General features: G+C 40.3%; 1 protein-coding gene across 1 annotated transcript in view; it reads left to right on the top strand.

Annotated features, from left to right (window-relative positions):
• Positions 1 to 15557, top strand: part of DLG2 (discs large MAGUK scaffold protein 2) — an 803998-nt gene that overhangs the window by 731042 nt on the left and 57399 nt on the right. The window contains exon 15 of the mRNA XM_063304740.1: positions 627 to 741. Coding sequence (XP_063160810.1) covers positions 627 to 741 — 115 coding nt within the window. The remainder of the gene's footprint in view (positions 1 to 626; positions 742 to 15557) is intronic.

The raw sequence follows: 15557 nt of genomic DNA, 5'->3' as shown, positions 1-15557 counted from the left end.
CAGCAGACACCTGCTTTATAGAATAAGAATTCTGAGTCTCGATAGAAGAGAATATCTGTAGTTCAGGAATGAACTGTGGAGTCCTTGGTGCTCTCTGAGTTTGGTTGTTTGCTTGCAGCCATTTCGTTACCCAACTAGGTAACATTATCAGTGCTCAGAGAGCACCAAGGACTCCAAAATTTTAGTCTGATGGATATGTGCTCATCAGAACCCTATACCACACAGTAGAGACTCACTGTGTACCACAGAACTTATCCCAGGTAAAGAGTGCAGCTTCAGGATTTCTGGAGGAAAACCACTACTTTTCCTAAGAGTATGTTGAATAACTGTAGGTGGTAGCACTTGGTGAACTTGGCAGCTCTTAGAAGCTAAGAAGGGTCAGAACTTGTATGACATATTATCAGGGCTGTAGGATAGACTGGGATAGCTGAAAACATCCTAGAAGAAGGAGATCAAGTTTGGGAATCAATATTTACTAACTTTAGTAGTGGGAAAATTGCTGTCATATTATTTCACCTTCTTCAAATGCCGATGTTCTGAAATACCATGAGATATATACCCAAACCCAGATAAAATGGTAAACCAATCCATGAAAAGGGTCTTAAATGTTGTTTGTTTGTTTACAGAGTACGCTCGATTTGAGGCCAAAATCCATGATCTGCGCGAACAGATGATGAATCACAGCATGAGTTCAGGGTCAGGCTCCCTGCGAACCAATCAAAAGCGTTCTCTCTATGTCAGGTAGGCATACAAAACCCTGCCATTGGCCAGTGATAAACGGTGAGAGGAAATTGCATCTGAAATGGCACGTAGCGTTCTTAGATTTCTTTTGGTGTTACAGAAATGCTGTAGAAAGAACTGGAAAGGGATGGTGTTTGAAAAGGAAAAAATATCTGAGCAAACAAAGAAGTGGCCATTTTGCCTTTGTTGAATTATTATTCTTGTATGTAAGGAAAGGTTAGGAAAAACCTGGCAATGGTAAGAGAAGTTTGACAATACTGTAGAACCAGCTGTCAGTTCTTGGTAACGGTTGAAGTGACAGTCAAAAGAGGGAGAAAGCAAGGCTCAAATCCATACTCAGCCAACCAACATCATTTTTGAATCCACTGAATTTTTGCCTCTCATTATAACCTGGTGATGAAATATTTCACCTTGGGGAAGGATTGACTGGGGGCTGGGGGGACATTTCAGAATTAAGAAGTAGTGTCACAAAGATGAAGATCAAGATAATGCAGGACACAGAATAATGGATCAGGAATATTTGGATTGTATTTCAGGAAAAAAAACACATGTAATTATTTGTTTGCATGGATTGAAAAAAAAATGCCCGATTGCAGATAGAAAACTAGAACAATGTAAAGAAACAAACAATATGCATCCAGCAAGATCATATAAAACAGAACCAAAACATGCCAAACAAAAACTTACAGGAGTTTACCTACTACCCTGCCCTGCCCTAATCAGATTTTCAATGCCTTACCGAACACCATCAGTATGGAAGCCATACAGATCCCTGGGGGAATATTATTCCAGAGAGCAGCACCATGACAGAGAAGGCCCACTTGACATTGTTTAATTGAGGAACCAGAAGCAGGCTGATTCTGCTGGATCTTCTAGCAGTTAAAGTGGAACCAGTTATCCAGACAGTTGGTGGACCCACTTTCTCTGGATGTGTTAAGCAGGAGCTGGGTAGTTGTATGCTTGAATCCGCATTCCTGCACTGAATAGGATGCTGGTCTCAATGGCTAAAAATGTTTCCTTCCAGCTCTTATTCTATGAATTAAAGAATCTTAATTTCCCTTGAGTGAGGAGTGCAGTGCAGCAAGATAGAAAATAACATCTTTCCCTCCAAAGGCATCATTTTAGAAAAGATGGGAAGGGACCCTGATTTTTGTAGACAGTCCACCTGCTGACAGCTCTTGCCCATGCTAGATGATGGAGGAGATGTCAGTAGATGATGGTCTTAAATCAATCAACTTCATGGAATTTACTTCTGCCTGTTCCCACATACCTAGAATGCCTGAGATGGGCTTGAGCTATCAGTGTTTCTCCACTTCTGCGGGACAAAGCAGGAACCCAATTCTACTCACCTGATATTTGACTATGGTCCCTTTCTGATCCAAAAGCTGGGTTGTGCTGGAGTAATACGGATAATGTGCAAAGGGTAAAAGCACAACTAACACATCTAGCCCATGAGTTGTTCACCCCTGCTTTACTCTGGAGATGGGGAAGAGGGTTGTGACCAGGACTTCCTTCCTCACATTCCATTCTCTGCTAAAATTCAGTGTACCATAACACAGTGTTCTTTTGCCTCCACTTCAGTGAAGGAATAATCCTGAAGACCAACAATTGTGTTAGTCTATAGAACTGCTGATGCAAGCAAGAGCTTCCATATTTGCTTTTTGGATTTGTAGGAAATAAAGATAGTATGAAAGCAAAGGGATTCCCCTATGAATAGTGGTTCCCATAATAACAGGACAGTGAGTAGCTTCAGTGTGCTTTATAGTTTGTGCTCCTTGTATATACAAGTTCCTGGAAGTAAAAACTTGCTTCAGCTGAATTTTGAGCAAGAAGGAAGCTGTCCTTCATAACTTTAACATCTCTGTAAGTGCTTTCATTTGGTAAGACATGTTCCTTGTGCTGCTTCTTTGGTTCAAGCACCTTGATGATTATGAATTGAGGGAAGGCAATTTGTCAGACATCACCTTTCCCCTGCAGTGATGATTGCTCATGGTGGAACTAATTCAGCTGATGACCTTACATAGATCCAATTAAGCCTGGGCTCTTAAGAATATGTCAGCATGACAGGGATAGGGAAAGGAGAGTGCCCTGTTGGGAGAAAACACTGCACCTTAGAGGGAAGATCGATTATGTTATTTTGGCTGTTGGTGGATGGGGAGGGTCAAAAGAATTAATTGGCAGTAGTTCTTTAAAACATTAGTGGAGCAGAGCATGACTAACTGAACAGTGCCCACTGAGGGGTAAGGCAAACAAACTATGGGAGAATCACTGTCTCTCTAAGGCAGTGTTCCTCAACCTTAGCAACTTTAAGGTGTGTGGGCCAACTCTCAGAATTCCCCAGGCCTCACATACTTTCATCCTCTGCTAAGGCAACCTCTCTCCCTACTGAGCAGGCAAAGCCTCTGGGGAGCTTTCCAAGGTCCTGATTTCCACCATGACATAGGGTTCATGCTCCAATCCTTGAGTCATCAGAGGACTATGCAGTAGAATCTGCACTGTTCAGATGGCCAAACTCTAATCTGCCTCAGTAACAAAGCTTGTGAGTAGTCCTGTCCATGTAGTTTTATTATGGGACAACTTAAGGGAATGGATTTGTTGATTCCCCTGGTTTTGTTTCCCACCCAAGCCAGCATCAGCAGTCAGCAGAAAAAAACACAACCAATCACCCATAGTGTGTGGCAAGGACAGGCTTAGATGAATATGGGCAGATGTTTGGAATAGAGTCTTTGGTTATCTTTTGAGTTGCCTACTCCACCCTGGTAACTTGTCACTTGGGCAATTTATGAAGGCAGGTAGCCCAAGTGAGAGGAAAGCCCAAGTGACAAGAAAAATGATAAGCCCATCTTCCAATCCAGCTTTCCTCTAGAAGACTATTAAACTTCTCTCCAAAAATAGCTTAACCAACAGGCTGGTGAGGTGGAGCTTCCAGCCATCCTCCAGCCCGCCAATGTGTCAGCTGGGTTATTTTTGGGTAGAGATTATCAGTCTTCCAGAAACTGGTGCTCAGGTTTACCATCATTTCTGCTATTTAGGATTAAAGGGGAACCTGAACTCTTGTCAGTTTGACCTTAGCTATTGAATATCCCAAATCAGTAAGTGCTGGGGGACTGACAATGATAGCTACAGTCAGCAGCACCTGAAAATATTCTCTGGAGTACACACAACGACATTAAATTCAGCAAAATGTCACTGCCTCCCTTCCAAAGCAGTAAGAACAATAGAAAACAGGGCTGTGCAAAATCACTTGTTACAAAAAGCATCATAAAACCTTTAATGACCTCATTTGAGATAGAACCAGCAATATTTTTCTTTCCAAGTTGGACATGACCAGCAGTCCTTGTTTTTTACAGAAAGCCTACCAGGCTTTTAGGAGACCATGTAATGTTAAATAACAGCTATAATGGTCTTCCAGAAGACTGGTAAAACCATATATATAAGGAGTGCTTGTCTGGCCTGGATGACGCTTTGCAAAGAGTCGGTCCAGCATTACCTGGACAGATGTAGCTGCAGAAACTAGATTCTGGTTTCTTCAGCAGCCCAAGCCCAAATGTCCACAAAGGGCAGTGACCAATGATTAGGGAAGATGTGCTCTCAGTGGTCTCAATCAATCACTAGTTGCTCAGTAGATTCCAGTTCTGACCATGTTCTCACCAGGATTGTTTGTGCACAAAGACATGTTGGGAGAAGATAGAAAACGCTAATTTAAAACTGGAACAGCTAAGGATGGATTTAGGTTGTCTCCATAGTGGGCTGGGGATGAGACAAAGGTTGTAGCATGAGATCATGTCTCCTAAAAATGGTTAGTAGGGCAACTGCATGCTTTGTTTAGCAGAAGGTGCCTATGAGCTCATAATCTTTCTGGGGAAAAAAGTCTATTTGACTGTTTGTATTTTGCAAGCTGCATTGGAACAGAATAGATACAGTATAAACCTTCTCTAATTCCAACCTAAAGCTTTAACTGCTATAGCATACTGGTTCTTGAATATGAGCAAACTCAGGAATGTGGCACCCATCTCAGATTTTTGAAAACTGTCATGCCTTTACTTCCTAATGCTCAGCATGTGATTTTGGAATGAAAGAAGTTAGGGTAAATATACTTTATGTATTTTAAAAAAAAAATGAGTTATCAAAGTTTTCAATCTGACTCCGTTTTCAGAATAATAAATACACCACATGGTGCTGTCGGCAGTACGTGCACTTTAGTGAACTTCTTAAAATAGAGCTGCTGCCATGGCTTGTGCTAACAGCTGGTGAAAACTTGAGTCAAAAAATAGCCTTATGAATTATGTCTGGAGGAATGTCGCCAGTTATGCCAGACAAGCTCAACTTTTTTTGTGGGGTGGAAAGAACAAATGTAAATGAATTGCACCTTATTACCCTATCTTCTTTCAGGAGGTCAAACATCAGGAGCTAATTTTGCAGAAGACTCACAACTGCATCCCAGCATTGGTTGCAAACATTTAGTGCATAAAATGCTTGGCTTGGTTTGTTGTGTGTAAAAAAGGGGCAGAGCTTTGATGGCCCAATCCCAGCCACCATCTTGACTTTTTTGACTCCCCCTGCAGACACCCTTCTTTGTACAAGCCTGAATGGCTATTGCCTGGAAGATTAGCATTTTATAAATTACCCTTCCTTTTCCCTTAAAGAAAAATGAAATATGAAAGGGGACATTGGCATCCACTGCTAAATACAATGACAAAGAAAAAGCAAAACTGGTTTTTTGTCATAATATTGTAATCCCTGCCCTTTCGTAGTTGCATCCTAACTTCAGATGCAGTTATGTTAGCCATGGGATTTGTGTTATAAAGTCACGACACACATTTCATCACTGCCTCCTTATCCTCCCCTGCAGGTGCCTACGATGGGTGAAAGTTTTCCCTCTCAAATCCTATTGACTGCAAACAAACAACCTCTTTTGTTGTTTATTTCTGCATGGATGATTAGCTGCAAAAATTGCTGTAGGAATAGATTTTCTGCATTGCCTACAAGTTCCGTCAGATGATCTTGGAGGTTTCTTTGCAAGTGTGTGATTTAGGACCTTTAAAGACTCTGAAGGGCCCTGGGGGCTGCGTTTCCAGTTTAACACTCTCCCTCCTTCCTTCTCATTTTATCCTACATAACTGTAATTCTCCATTGTCTTTTGCCCATTAAAGTCAATAGCCCAGGAGTTTATTGATTTAGCACTAAGAATTCTATGGCACTCCATTTCAAACTAGCTATGAGCTCTAATCAGCAGAGTGTAGGGAAACCTGACACATAATAACTCTTCCCATTATATTTTAATAGCTTAATTTTTCTGACTGGGATGAAAAACATCGATCCCTTTGATGGTTTCAAAACTGCATTATACTTCGGGGGGGGGGGCTCCTTGGGGTGTGGGGCCTTGGGGAAGGAGTCTCAAGCCTCCCCTTTGAAAAAGGCCTTGGTATCCGATTCTGCCAAAGAGAACTTTTGACCAGCTTATCCTTGCTGTCCTACCACCAAGGGATAGCCCACCAAGAGATACCTTGTATACTACTACTGCAGCTTTGACTATATGCTATGCCCCACTTGGCTCGATTTTATTTCCCCAACTGTTTGTATTCAAAAAGGGGGAAAATGCATTAGTAGCTGGCATGCTCCAAACGCCAGCCTTCAGCTTTCTCTTTATTACTAAGAAAGCTTGTGGCTCCATCCAGATCTCTCTTCATTCTTAGGAAGGAAAAAGAAAAGTGCATAGTTGCACTCTGCTTGAAAATCTTCCCTCTTGACTAGAGAAAAAAAAAGTAAGCTAGAAAGCTAGAAGGGTTCAGGTTAAGGTTATAAAATGGCCTTTTTTTAGGAAATGGCTTTTTAATTGAAAAAAGAAAAAAAATCCTGCCGGGGTTAGGGTTAGGGTAACAAAAGCCACCCATTTATCTTCTGGTAAAGGGTACTTTAAGACTGGCAATGCCCAATGTGGTAGTTATTTTGTGTCTAGGCCATCTCTCCCATAGTAGCCATTAGCTGAATGTGCCTATAATATTTTTTCAGAATCCCAAATGTAAATAACATTTTGTTTCCCAACACTGGGCTGATCTTGTCTGAGCTAAGTATTCAAACCTCATGTAGCAAAGTGGGGTCTTCCTCTGATGACACCTAATGTCACAGGTCATTAAACAGGCTCATGCATTTAGGAAAATGAAACTAGCATTCATAACCCATCAAGTTCATTAAACATGATTTGAGGCTCATAGGCAATCAAATAATTACTTAGTATTCAATATCTACAATGGGCAATTTACAAACTAATACATGTGTCTTAAGCAATTAACAGTCTACAGGCTAATATAGAAATCTTAAGCAGCTAATGGTCTTTGGGGTATTAGATACATTCAGTTCAGTGAAGAGAAAGAGTGAGCTCAAAGAAAGTGGGGAAATGGGATATTTTGCAAAGCGAGTCACTTCAGTAGAGTACACATAGAATTCAGCTACAGATGGGGAAATAAAACTAAAAATAAAGATGCAATGCTAAACCTGTCTGCCACTGCAGAGAAGGCAAGAACTTTTAAAGCATGTAGCATTCACACATATACTGTATACACTCCCTGAAAGGAGGGCATTGGGCATAGTCCAGCTTGAGAACAGAGGATAAAGAAAGAGAAGGTAATGTTCTAGGGAAGAAAACATGGAAAGGAGGGAGAGAAGCAGAAAAAAAAAGAGATTCATCTTTCCAGGAGACTGCATTCTTACTTTGTTGACTTGCAATGAATAAAAACAAAAGGGATATGAAGAAGGTGAAAGCCACATTCCTTATCCCCCTCTGAATAAAAAGAAGCAGGGAGAGAAAGAATAATTGTTGGTTGCCATCATCTTCTCAGACTGGCTGGATGGTTGAAGGCCACTTTATACTTTTCGTGTGGATTAAAAAATTAAAACCAATCAGAATCAAAGACTCACTTCAGGATATGGGAAATATGATTCCTCGGGTGTCCATGAGAACAAATACTTTTTCTTTCTCTTTCCTGGGATGAAAGGAGGAGGGAAACAGAAAAAGGTGATTTAGTATGCTGACTGGTGATGAGCTATTATTAATGATGATCCTAAATGAAGGATGTTGCCTTAAGTGATTGGATTTAACAAAAATAGAAGAAGTGATGAACTTGAAAACTGGAATTACAGGTTATTTTACTTTGTCTCTTTCTTCCACATTCAGGATCAGAAAGTTTTAGAAGTTGTGTCTGGGTATAAGTATGTGTGTCTCTCTATGTGTATCCGTACTTCCCTTTTGGGAGAAGTGCAGGAATGCTCCAGAAATAATTTTTTTAAAAGGATCAGAGAGCAAATGATGGGAAGATCCTGGAAGCTATTGGTGCATAGCTAAATGAGCCACTAGTCTGGGCAATTTTTTATATTTCTTTTCCCTTCCTTTTTTTTTTGAAGTTAATTTAACAATTGTAAGATGCCTGGGATGTTTTCTTTTAAACCTTCCTGCATTATTTATTTTCATCAGGTAAATAAACTACTAATAAAGCTTCATTGATTTATAAAATAAAATAAGACTGCCATTCCACATCCCATCCCATTGTTTTACCAGTATACATTTTTTTTCAATAGGTTACCTCTTTGGCTTTTGATAAGTTAATTTAAAAAAAAATAATGGCAATACCTTTAATTATCTAAATCAGGAAAGGGAAGAAGATGTGATACTGATGCCGTAGGGTCATCTTTTTTCACCTGCAATAAACTGGTCTTTCACAATTAAGTTACTTAATAGTCAAAAGGGACTCTTCCAAACTTATTCCCACTGGATTCTAAAACATTTGTGCTGTTTTCAGGTACCCTTACTTGAGAGTAAGCCTGAATAAACTTACTTTTGAATCACTATTATAGAATTATGTTCTTATGTGTTTGCATAAAACATAGTCCTAATTTCCTTGAATAGTCTTGATTAGAACACTCACATCACCAATCTGTGGTTTGATTTTACCCCACTTTTTGAGCAAGCCATAATGGCTTTGTTGTTGTTTATTCATTCAGTCACTTCCAACTCTTTGTGACTTCATGGACCAGCCCATGCCAGAGCTTCCTGTCGGTCGTCAACAGCCCCAGGGACGAGTCCATCACCTCTAGAATATCATCCATCCATCTTGCCTTTGGTCGGCCCCTCTTCCTTTTGCCCTCCACTCTCCCTAGCATCAGCATCTTCTCCAGGCTGTCCTGTCTTCTCATTATGTTGCCGAAGTACTTCAGCTTTGCCTTTAATATCATTCCCTCAAATGAGCAGTCTGGCTTTATTTCCTGGAGTATGGACTGGTTTGATCTTCTTGCAGTCCAAGGCACTCTCAGAATTTTCCTCCAACGCCACACTTCAAAAGTATCTATCTTCCTTCTCTCAGCCTTCCTTATGGTCCAGCTCTTGCAGCCATATGTTACTATGGGGAACACCATTGCTTTAACTATGCGGACCTTTGTTGTCAGTATGATGTCTCTGCTCTTAACTATTTTATCAAGATTTGTCATTGCTCTTCTCCCAAGGATTAAACGTCTTCTGATTTCCTGACTGCAGTCAGCATCTGCAGTAATCTGCAGCTCACTGACCACACTGTCAAAGCTGTCCCCGATATTGTTATCCTTCCTATACAGGTCTTCCATATATTCTTGCCACCTTTTCTTGATCTTTTCTTCTTCTGTTAGGTCCTTGCCATCTTTGTTTTTGATCATACCCATTTTTGTCTGGAATTTACCTCCGATGTTTCTAATTTTCTGGAAGAGGTCTCTTGTCCTTCCTATTCTATTGTCTTCTTCCACTTCTGCACATTGCTTGTTTAAAAATAATTCCTTGTCTCTTCTGGCTAACCTCTGGAATTTTGTATTTAATTGGGCATATCTCCCCCTATCACTGTTGCCTTTTGCTTTCCTTCTTTCTTGGGCTACTTCTACAGTCTCAGCAGACAGCCATTTTGCCTTCTTGGTTTTCTCTTTCTTTGGGATATATTTTGTTGCCGCCTCCTGAAAAATGTTGCAAACTTCTGTCCATAGTTCTTCTGGGACCCTATCTCCTAAGTCCAGTCCCTTAAATCTATTCTTCACCTCCACTGCATATTCCTTAGGAATGTTAGTGAGCTCATATCCTGCTGATCTGTGGGTCCATAATGGCTTGGTTCATTCTTAATGCTAAACTATTATCCATGGTTTACAAACTTCAGTGGCTAGGTTTATATGATAATGCTAAACCCAAGTCAAACCAACCACATTCTAGTTTATCACAGAATCTTGCCCTATTATCATCTTCTCCTCCTCCCTTCTAATAATTCTATTCTGCCAGGTGAAATAGGATTGCAGCACACTTGAGAAATGTCTTGTGTTCCAAGCAATTACTTTGTCACAGGTTTAAATAAGTAACCTAATAATGAATCTACTGTCTGCTTCCTAATCTCTGGAGGGATTACATTCCTTGTAAAACCTTATGGGAATTGTCAACAAGGATAAAAATAATCCAGCCAAAAGATGGCAATGTCAAAGACTGTAGAAGACATCCCAAAGTACTGAAAAAATGTTGAAATTTTGAGTCTCAGTGGTGGCTTTCAATGGGCTGTTTTTTGAAATGTGCTGGCACCAGTAAAACAGAACAAACAGATTCAATTATCAGTGGCTTCAAATGACAGTTAATGAAGTGTGGTTTGCAGGCAGATTATCTGGTGTCTCCATGGATGTCAACTGCTGCATATGTGTCAGAAAACAGCTATGAAAGAGTGTCATGAGGTCTGAAAAAAACATGTAGAAATTAGGAGGAAGTTTGCCTTTGTTTTTAGATAGGCACCAAGGGCTGGATTATTTGCATGTAAAATTTCCACATTCAGGTGAAAGCTGGGGCCTCTTATGTCAGGAAGTTAAGGGCCATGTGTGACATTCAGGGCAGAATCAAGGCCTGCTGTGTGGAAGTGATAATGCAAAATAGGTGTGCAGGTCAGTTTTTCTCAGGGGAAGATGGTTCTTTGATTTGATTTGATTTGATTTGATTTGATTTGATTTGAGTTTGTTTGTTTGGAAATTCTGCTTTAGGCATAGAAGCCAGCTGGGTGACTTTGGGTCAGTTACTCTCTCTTAGCCCTAGGAAGAAGGCAATGGCAAATCACTACTGAAAAATATTGCCAAGGAAGCTTTAGGGACTTGTCCATGTAATCACCAAGAGTCAAGACCTTCTCGAAAGTGGATTTTTAAAAAAATAATTAAATACAACACCAAAAAAAAATTTAAAACCTTACTCATTAATGGTAGATACGAGATAGAGAGATAGATTTATCTAATATTCAAATGCTATAATTTCACTTACTCTGGAATTGTCTTTGGGGCTGGAGAAGAAATGAGAGTATCTCAAAACATTAATAACAACGAACAGATAGATAGTTTGGTGTCAGTCTACATGGGAAAGGGTGGTTAGCTCTTCAGTCCCACATTCTAGGTAAAGATATTCAAATGTCTCTGAGAGATCCTGCATTAATGAATTCACTAACAAGCGAGTACTAGAGTTTTGGCTTGTTCAGTTTCCAAGATTCTGTATATGGACTCCCATACTGTACTTTCTTGACCACAAACCTAATTCATGAGACTCATCATGAATCTCTCCTTCTGAGTTCTTATCTGCTATTGGAGACTTAACATTTATCTTTTTACCCTTACTGCTAGCACCCTATCGCTTCTCAAATGTAACAAGGTATCTTTGTTTTTCTTTTTTTCTTTTCCTCTTTCTCTCTCTCTCTTTTTGAACTACAAACCAGTTAGCAATCTCAGGGTTGCTTCTAGAAGAGAACTTCTGACTTGATTGTCAGTAAAGGTCATAATCCACTCTATATGGCAGTGTAAAACGACTGAATGCCTGCCTCTGATTGGACTCTTCTACTTTTTCTTCCTATGTATTTCTATCAGTTGCAATTACTTTGATGGGTCCTCTCTACTATAGGGATATTGAACAATCAGAAATCTGACCATCAGGTTCAGTATTCTGATTCCAATAATGGACAGCTAAAAGCCTTTGAGAACTGTGTGTGCTAGGAATGAAAAGGATGATTCCTACTTCCCCACTTACTGTTTATTCCTACCATTTGATTTCTTTTCAAAGCTCTTAGCCACCATGTGAAGCAAGAAGTAGGCATCCAAGTTTCTCACTGGAACTGGAATTTGCCCTTTCCAGAACAATAGTTCTGATTATAGCCTGGCTTCTTTCTAAATCATAACAATCTTTTGCCTTTTATTAAAGTCTGCAGTTCTTAGCTAAATCAGCTTAATGAAAATAATTGAAAATTGCTACATTATCCTACCCATTTTCACTGTGGTTTCAAAGAAAACTATAGTCCCATTTTATTATGCAATCTACATCTCAAACAGTATCAAAAGATGATGCCTTGCTGATATTGCTATTTGGTTTAATCTTGAACATGTCTGTTCTGTAGTAAATCACCTTGAGTTTGATGGATCTTAGCTCTTAAATAGACATCTAGAGTAGGCAGCCATGGTGTGCAATCATAAAGGTGCTGGTTTAGGATTTGGGAGATGCAAATTTAAATCTCCACTTGACCTTTGAGCAAAGGCAAGCCAGTCACTGGCTGGCAGTAAAGAGATACATAAGGGCTAAATTGTGGAATCCTTGGTGCTTTCTGAGCTTGGTTGTTTGCTTGCAAACGTTTCATTACCCAACTAGGTAACCTCATCAGGTAACAACATCACTGATGATGTTACCTAGTTGGGTAATAAATCATCTGCAAGCAAACAACCAAGCCCAGAGAACACCGACGACTACACAACTGACCCCTGAGCTACATATAAAGTATTCTCTTCTATTAGAAGGGCTGAATTCTCAGTTGCCATCTAATGGTTGTCTGGAGTTCTGCAGCTCAGATCTGGTAGCCCTACTTCTGGGGCACATGCTTATTATTTATTTATTCATTTGAATTTATTAGCCACCCAACTCCAATGTTTGGGAATATGTACATAATAGTTTGAAGCTAAAACAGAAATGGGTGTTATAGGCTACAGAAGAGTGTTACCCTGCATGGAGAATAAATATTGGGGGGGTGGGGGGATAGTGCAAAGTGATCACTGGATTGGATCCAAACTAAGTTTGTTGAATGTTGTTTCCACAGAAGTCCAATTGATTTAAGACTCATCCCATTGATTAGGGGGAGGGGGAGAGATCAACTCATTTGTTTGGGTCCAAACCACTGAACTCTACAGTGTTGCAAAGCTCTTTGACAACACCAGTGGTTAAGAAATGGAATACACCCAATAATGGGGCTGTGCAGTGATCAGGATCAGGGGAAAAGTGGGTGATGGGTACCCTTTTCAATGCTAGCATCTTTTTAAATCAAGCATCTCTTTTCTGCAAGAGGTGCATATTTCTATTAAATAATGCAAGAAGTGCCTTGTCTTGCTTTCTTCCTCTGTCTTGGTGTTCCAGCATCTTCCATCTTCTACCCACCCACCCCCTTTAATCCAATTTACATTGTAAAATCCTTGGGACAGGGTCCCATCTTTTGGTTTGTTACAGTCTCAAGTGCAAAAATGTACTGATGGCACTGTGTTGACAGTGGGAGAAAATAAAATTCTCAGCAGTCAAGGCAGAAAAGTCCACACAAGTGTTCAGTTTCATTGTCCTCTTAGTAAAAGAAACCTTCAGGCTCCCACTGGTGAAAAGTGTAGTCAGATGCAAAAAGCATCCTCTGATTTAGCATAATGTCATTGAGTATCTATACAAATGACCCATTTCATCCCAAATTGTAATACTAAAAGCTGCCAATTATTAAGTAAGTGATGCTAAGCATCCCGTGTGGAAGATAGATTTTACCCTGAAGTGCAGGCAGGCCAAATAAAGAAGATTTATTTTGCTCACCTGCAAGCCTCAATCTCCTAAGAGCTGGCTGAATTCTTCTTTTATCCACTTTAGTGTGACAAATTGAAATCCATATATCAATTCTGGCATCCTGATAGGAAATAAAAAGAATGATTCTGTGCTAGAATTGGTCTTAACTGCACAGTAAGACAGGCTGTCTTTTGATGCTAATTCAGAATACCACTAGGCTTCAGTTTAAATAAATGGGCTTTACTTGATTGCTAACCTGAAACAGCACTAGTGGGCATGTTATAATAGGAAGTCATTAGCTCTAGGTCCTATAAAGGTGGAGTAATTCTATTTTCTTGTCTGAGCATCACACAAACAAGGAAATTGCATTTGGGATGATTCATCCTTACCAGCAATGGAGGAAACTGCAGGATATCTCATCCTACAGGCCGATGTGTATTCTACAAATAGATTTAAAGGATATAGATGGTGATGAATTTTCTTTCAAAAGGGTGTTTCTCCAGATCCATTGAATTTTTTTCCACCACTAAATCATATTCTGGTACCAGAAAAGGCACAGGACTCATCTAGAATGGTTTACATGCACCTAAACTCTAGTCAGGAGACCCAGCTATGTTTACACAACACACTTAACCAAATGAGTTACAAAGCTAAAGTCAGTATTTGAAGAATATACTATGGTTGGTTGGTTTTAACTTTGGTGAAATAAAAACCTATTAGGCTATTATATGGTTATGTGTATTATCATATCCAGGAGACAGTGAGTTCTAGTCCCGCCTCAGGCACGAAAGCCAGCTGGGTAACCTTGGGCCAGTCCCTCTCTCTCAGCCCAAGAGCCAATCAGGCGTGGTATGAGAGTTCTAGTCCCACCTTAGGCCTGAAAGCCGGCTGGGTGACCTTGGGCCAGTCACCCTCTCTCAGCCCAACCCACCTCACAGGGTTGTTGTTGTGGGGAAAATAGGAAGAGGAAGGAGTATTAGGTATGTTCCCCACCTTGAGTTATTTTTAAACATAATAAAGGCAGGGCATATAAATGAATGAAAAATAAATAAATAAACAAACAAACAAACAAATAAATAAATAAATAAATATCCAGAACATGGGTTAATTCAGTAGCTGGGTTAAATGTTTTGTGTGAACATGGCCTCTTTGATCTCGATTGGGGAAATGTCTGCCTAATGGGTTAAATGTGCTTTATTGCATGGATATCATCCGTGATGTCTCCAGAAACCAAGCTTGACTCAAAGGTGATATAGTAGTGTTTGTAGAACTTCAGAATAGCTGGACTTCATGCTAGATATTCAGCACCATGGTTAGTTTTATTTATTTTATTTTATTTATTATTCAAATTTCTATCACTGCCCTTCTCCCCCAAACAGGGGGACTCTGGGTGGTTTGCAATAAAATTAATCATTTAAAACCATCAACTCATAAATTACAAGACAGACAACCAACATGATAAAAATAAATTAATGTGAAATCCAAGTGGCAAAGGTTACATTTGGTAGAGGGGACTCTACAACACCAGCCACCCCCAAGAAGAGCTATTGCCCTTCCCATCGCAAGCAAGGCAGCAGAACCAGGTTTTCAAATTCTTCTGGAAGGCCGGGAGCAAAGGGGCCTGCCTCACTTCCAGGGGCAGAATGTTCCAGAGGGCAGGCACCCTCAGCCACTGCAGAGAAGGGTCACCTCCTGGACCCCACCAAGTGGAATTCCCTCACCATCAGGGTCCATAGCATGCCATCTCTGCATGACCGGATGGGACAGGTCAATGTTATGGGAATGAGACTGTCCCTCAGGTAGCCTGGCCCCATGCCACATAGGGCTTTAAAGGTAATAACCAACACCTTGAATTGGACCCGGAAGCAAACTGGCACCCAGTGCAGATCGCACAACAGTGGTGTCACATGTGCCAATCTTGGGGCACCCATAATTGCCCACACGGCTGCATTCTGGACCAGCTGAAGCTTCCAGATACTCTTCAAGGGTAGCCCCATGT

This window comes from Candoia aspera, chromosome 5 (genome assembly GCF_035149785.1).
Source record: "Candoia aspera isolate rCanAsp1 chromosome 5, rCanAsp1.hap2, whole genome shotgun sequence".
In the NCBI taxonomy this organism is placed as follows: Eukaryota; Metazoa; Chordata; class Lepidosauria; order Squamata; family Boidae; genus Candoia; species Candoia aspera.
This window is presented reverse-complemented; position numbering and strand designations above follow the sequence as displayed.